This window comes from Pelophylax lessonae, assembly GCF_965119305.1.
Source record: "Pelophylax lessonae genome assembly, chromosome: 5".
Lineage (NCBI taxonomy): Eukaryota > Metazoa > Chordata > Amphibia > Anura > Ranidae > Pelophylax > Pelophylax lessonae.
This window is the reverse complement of record NC_138772.1, coordinates 191,795,046-191,801,168: the sequence shown is the minus strand read 5'-3', so window position 1 is coordinate 191,801,168 and position 6,123 is coordinate 191,795,046. Positions and strand designations below refer to the sequence as shown.

General features: G+C 41.6%; 1 protein-coding gene across 1 annotated transcript in view; it reads left to right on the top strand.

Annotated features, from left to right (window-relative positions):
- The first annotated feature begins 1,486 nt into the window (after positions 1-1,486).
- Positions 1,487-6,123, top strand: part of KBTBD2 (kelch repeat and BTB domain containing 2) — a 9,600-nt gene continuing 4,963 nt past the window's right edge. Inside the window, exons 1-2 of the mRNA XM_082258166.1 lie at positions 1,487-1,893; positions 5,035-5,200. Coding sequence (XP_082114292.1) covers positions 1,724-1,893; positions 5,035-5,200 — 336 coding nt within the window. The 5' untranslated portion in view covers positions 1,487-1,723. The remainder of the gene's footprint in view (positions 1,894-5,034; positions 5,201-6,123) is intronic.

Below are 6,123 nucleotides of genomic sequence, written 5' to 3'. Positions count from 1 at the left end.
GTTTGTTCTGCTATCATACAAGAGCATTTTTTTTTGTGCTTGTCCCTTCAGATAATTTCACATGAACTGTCGTGGTCAGTTCTCAAAAGCTGTGTACTAATGATTGGACGATCGAAAGTTGTTTTTTTCGTCCAATTTTTGTGTACTAGTAGTGGTTTTAGTAAGTGTGTGTGTGTGTGTGTGTGTGTGTGTGTGTGTGTGTGGTTTTTTTTTTTTTTATTTTCCCCTTTCCCCTTTCCCCTTTTCCCTTTTCCCCTTTTCCCCTTTCCCCTTTTCCCCTTTCCCCTTTTCCCCTTTCCCCTTTCCCCTTTTCCCCTTTCCCCTTTTCCCCTTTCCCCTTTCCCCTTTTCCCCTTTCCCCTTTTCCCCTTTCCCCTTTTCCCCTTTCCCCTTTCCCCTTTCCCCTTTTCCCCTTTCCCCTTTCCCCTTTTCCCCTTTCCCCTTTTCCCCTTTTCCCCTTTCCCCTTTTCCCCTTTTGTCATGTAGAGTTAATCCCATCATCCAAATTTTAATATTTTGGAAACTTCTATTTATTTTATTACGGGTACTTTTATAGAGCTATCAATTTACACAGTATTTTACATCAATATTGTACATTCACATCAGTCCCTGCTCCCAAGGACCTTACAATATAAGGTCCCTAATTCACATTCATACATATACATACTAGGACCAGTTTAGACAGCCAATTAACCTACCAGCATGTCTTTGGAGTGTAGGAGGAAACTGCAGTACCCGAAGGAAACCTACGCGCAGGCACAATTGAATAGTGAAGCACTAAGCCCCGGTTCACACTAGGGCGACCTGTGAGGCGACCTTGTCGCCTCACAGGTCGCCGCAGGTCGCCTCCCATAGGAAAGCTGCGGACCCCTTCTAATAGGAGCGACACAAGTCGCTCCGACCTAGAAAAAGGGTCCGGAGCTTCTTTGGGGCGACCAGGAGGCGACCGCCATAGACTTCAATATTATGAAGTCCGTGGCGGCCGCTCCGAGGTCGCGGCGCGCTGCTCGCACCGCGATCTCGGAGGTCGCCCCTGAAAGTAGCGTCGCTCCGAGCGACGCTAAAGTCTGTGTTCTTCTTTTTTTTTTTTTTTTTTTTTTTTTTTTTTTTCCCCTTGTGTCAAAATATTTGGTGGTAGGCACTTGGCAGATGCTGAAAATGTCTGACAAGACTTGTTTCGGTGCTTGTGTAATCAAATCTCGCCTGTTTAAAAATGAATTTTATAGATCTTTTAAATACTTTTTTTATATGGTAATCATTTTATAGAAGGACTGAATTTCAGCTTTATGTTTCTGATTTTGTAGAAGTAAGCTTCTCCAAAAGGATAGATATGTCTTTTTCACACAACCAGTGTTTATACAAGTTTCCCATCGACTGTCGCTATTTTTAATTTTTTTTTTTTTTCTCCGCAGGTTCTAGGAAAATGTTGTGGATGAAGTACTTGTGATGCAACTATCTCTCTAAATAGAGCTTTTTTTAAAAAAAAAAAAACTGTCACTGGATTTTTACTCTTGGACCTATAGAAGATGGCGTCGAAACTATTTTGGATCATTGTTCATCGGCCGTATTGTGGATAGTGCTGCTAACGCTACTACGTGGAAGTGCTTTTTACAATTTTGGAGCCAACACCTCAATAGTATTGAACTTTTTTTTTTTTTTTTTCCCTAAACATAAATCATTGACTTTGCCTTTTGGATCTCTGTATACATTAATGGAATGCAATCATGTCTGGCCAGGACGAACGGCAGATCAATACTGAATATGCAGTTTCTCTACTTGAGCAGCTAAAACTGTTCTATGAGCAACAACTACTAACAGACATAGTATTAATTGTTGAGGGCACTGAATTTCCATGTCACAAAATGGTTCTTGCAACATGCAGCTCTTATTTCAGGTACGTGAACATTTTTCATTTGCATACAGATTTGGGTATCATGTACACTGTACTCCAAATAATGCCTTGGGGAAGAGCAGCTGGAAAAAATATGAAAGGGCCATGTTTATGCATGTGCATTTTTAATGTTACTGCATTCTGTTGGCCAGGATATTCATTTATTCTGTCCATTTGAATATTTTAATGAGTTTGTGCGTGTTTTTTTTTTTTTTCCAGCCCTAACGCTTCACTTTTAAATGCCTGTAAACTAGGGATGCACCGAAATGAAAATTTTGGGCCGAAACCGAAAATGCAGGATGCCATTGGCCGAAAACCGAAAATGACTTTTTCCCCCAAAAAAATTTAAAATAGATGGAACAGGGGCATACACCAAAAAACAGGCAGCAACGTACACCTGTTGCTGCCACCCTGTCACAGTATATGTACTGTGATGGGTTGGCAATAGGTTAATTTAATTACCAATGGTATTTGTATTATGCAGCATGAGGGGGTTAATGTATTACCACTGCTGGTCACTGATGCATTATTGACCGACCAGTGGCAGTTAATTAACCCCTTTGTGCTGCATTAGTGCAACCAGTATCAGTGTTAATTAACACTGGTTGCACTAATGCAGCACAAAGGGGTTAATTAACTACCACTGGTCGGTCACTAATGCAGCAGTGACAATACATTAACCCCCTCATGCTGCATAATTAATTTTTTTTTTTAAAGCCTGTAGCGTGTGCAACACACTCAAAAGACTCCACCCGGTGCATAAAAAAGTGCACACACACAAGGTGAGAACACAAAAAAAGCACAGGGTGTGCGAAATCGAATGGTCTTCCGTCCGAAGAGGTAGGACCCGAAACCTCAATCCCCCGGGGCGCAAGACTCCTGACAGGGACATAAGGTACTCATGGTCTGTCTGGCCGAAACCAGACAGACCCCGTTCTTCAGGGTGGCTCCCATCTAGTAAAATTTCCCCTCGCTGTGTTTCAATAGCTGAAATCAACTTTAATAGGCGCTTTCTTCAACCAGTATGTTTTGAGAAGGAAGTTTGAGTCAAGTAGCTCAATCATATATTTGAAGATCATAATTTATTCTTACTGGTGTGATACAGGCTACTCTTCATTTGGAGGATCAGCCTGCTGTCTACAATCCCAGGACTTCAAAAAGTAAAGACCATTGCATCTGTTCTTTGAGCTATTCCTGTATGGGGTTTGGAGGCTTAGTCTCCCCTCTAATGCTTGCTGAATCTGTTACCATTTGGAAGGGACGACGTTAAACAGTTGTTTACTGTCCATAAACACAGCCAGCTGGGCCCTGCTCCCTCCTTACTGGCTGTGATTGGCAGCAGTGAGAGACAATGGCTCCTGCTGCTATCTCTGAGCATATGAGGAGGAATAGGAAAAAACCTTCAGCCTTTAGAACCACTTTAAGAAACGCATGTCCCGCCCATCTAGGTTTATGATCATGCTGCTGGTACTGATGGCTACAAAACTAAGGTGTCCTGGACTGGCCTATAGTGTTTTTTTTTTTTTTATTTGCCAATGCCCAGCCCTCCTTTAAGTGGGCCCAAGGGTCAAAAACGTGTAGATGCATCCCTTGTATGTAGGCATGCACAGATACTGAGTATTTTCATGAGTACTCATGAAAATGCTCCTGAAACCGATACTTTGCAGTGTGATTTTGTGTCCATACAAAATGAATGGGTGCAAATCACAATGCAAAGAATTGCGTGCAATTCCTGTCTGAATCGCATGCAGTTTCCTGCACCGCTCCTGTGTGAACCCAGGCTTGTCATTGTGATTTTGATCCTGAGTTCACATAAGAGCAGTACGGGAAACCTCCTGGTTATCAGAGTTAAGTCGATGAGCCAGGTGTTATCGGGATCTCAAGATGTTCCTGCTTTGATAGTACCATAAAAGCTCTCTCAACTGGTTAGGTCTCCCTTTTTCTCTGGGACCAAAGGGTGTTTACAGATGCCCCTGACCAATAAAACGGAGTGTTCATGGACTGTCCTGAGTTTGACAATATCAGGTCCCTCCTCTACGAACAGTTTTATGCCACTATTCATATCTTCCAATATGTACCGGTTGCATTCTTGAAACTGATAGGTTATTGTTCAGCATTGAATTTTGCATCCAGGGATACTAAAAACAGGGTAGGTCAGATAAACTTGTCACCTAGGGAATATCTGACAGCTATCTTCCCTTCTATATGTGCTAGTGTGGTCATGTATGACCTTATTTCATTCAGTACAACATTTCTTTCAAATATATACTTATTAATTAATGTGTCATGTTCCTGTCTGAGTTTATGAATTGTGTGTGGATATGTTCAATTTTGAATTGGGTAGAGCTCTCTGATTGCCTTTTACGATCCCCATTAGTGCTTGGTATCCTTAATGGATTTGGTCATAGTTTTACGAATAGGCCTGGACAGAAGAAACAGAGACATCCTGCCAGGACTCAATTAGCAGTTTACAGCTCTGCACAGGCCTAAGCGCTGGTTTACGATGTCTCAGAATTGAGATAACGGCTCTTTTGAAGTGTAAAGCCTAAGCATTCCATGAATTAAAGGTGGAGGGAGGGGGTAATATCACTGCGGCAATGTGGAACTGTTCTGCAAGACTGTCATGGCTTACTACGATGAGTGAACAACATGGCCGCTTTTCGTGTGTCCAGTACGTGATATCATTACAGGAATAACCTTCCCTGTCGGGACATTGTATTCTCCCAGCAGCTGATTTGCTGTCTTCGCTGATCGAGGAACATTTTCAAACATGGCTCTTCCTCAGAAGTTATTCAATCAGTCGACAACTTCTGTTATGAGGGGATGACATCGCTCTGATTTTTTTTTTTTTTTTTTTTGATTGAGCATTTTCTGAAGCATTTTCCTGGCTTCCTGCTGTGTTGCACTCCCACTTAGAGACAGGCTATGGAATGTGAGTTAGCCGCTGGCATTCATGTATACTTGGCTTGTATGTAATATGACCTAGCCACTGAAGTCTTGACGGGTCGGTGAGTTTTTGGGTTCAGACATTGTTTACAAACTTTAGTATTGCTTAACATTGTGTAAGTTTTTTATGACCAGCTTCATCCTGTTTGTGTGTTTTTTTTTTTTTTTTTAACTTGATTTTTCTTTATTCCTTTGCAGGGCAATGTTTATGAGTGGGCTTAGCGAAAGTAAACAAACGCATGTCCATCTGAGAAATGTGGATTCAGCTTCTTTGCAGATCATTATCACATATGCATACACGGGTAACTTGGCAATAAATGAAAGCACTGTTGAACAGCTGTATGAAACCGCATGCTTTTTACAGGTAACGTAGTATACTAAATTTACATTTTGTTAATAATATGAAGTAGTGAAGTGAAGCATTTCTCAGTGAAATGTGTGAGAATTTTTATACAACCATTTTACTTTTTTACCTGCATCAATATTTGTAATTCTGGTCTGCACACTGCACAGCCAGACAGATGACAAACGTTTCCTGGCTGGACATTTCATCTTTCTAGCCCAGCTTTGTGACTTCTTATGTCATCTTTCTACCTCCAGACGTTTAATCTCTCTCATTAGAGACACTGTTGATGGCCTTTGAGCTTGTATCAATGATATCCGTTTAAAATGTTTCTCAGATCATTTAGAATTCATTGACTGATGCATTTGACCTGCAGTTGATGACCTCCTTACTGCTTTAGGTGGGTTTTGCTATACCATCAGCTTGTATGGGAAAGCAAAACCCATTTAAAGTAAGTAAAAGACCATCAACACAGGCTATTACCTTTTTTGTCCAAGAGAAAGGAAGCTGAGCAAGGAAGCATTGCTATTAACAGAACTGGCCAACTTTCAGTCTCTGTTTTAATGTTGACTGCAACCAGCATTCAACCAGCGCTTGTAACTAGTGGCTGTATTCCAGCCAGGTAAGGAAATTGCAGTGGAGTGGCGTACCCCCCCCCCCCCCCCCCCCCCAGTCACCGCATCAGAAATAAATAGCGTGGCAGGGGAGATCTCTGCATTAACATTGCTGGTTAAACACACACACGAAAAAAACAACTGTACATGTATACCCAGCTCAAGACTGGTGTAACTAGTTTCTGGAGCACCTGTGTATGGCAACTGATCTGCTTTTTCTACCTTTTGATTTTCAAAGCTTAAAGTGGTTGTAAACCCTTACCTATACCCAGTTAAGTGCCTGGCTTCAGGTGATAGAGGTGAAACAAATCCTCCTACATAAATTGTACC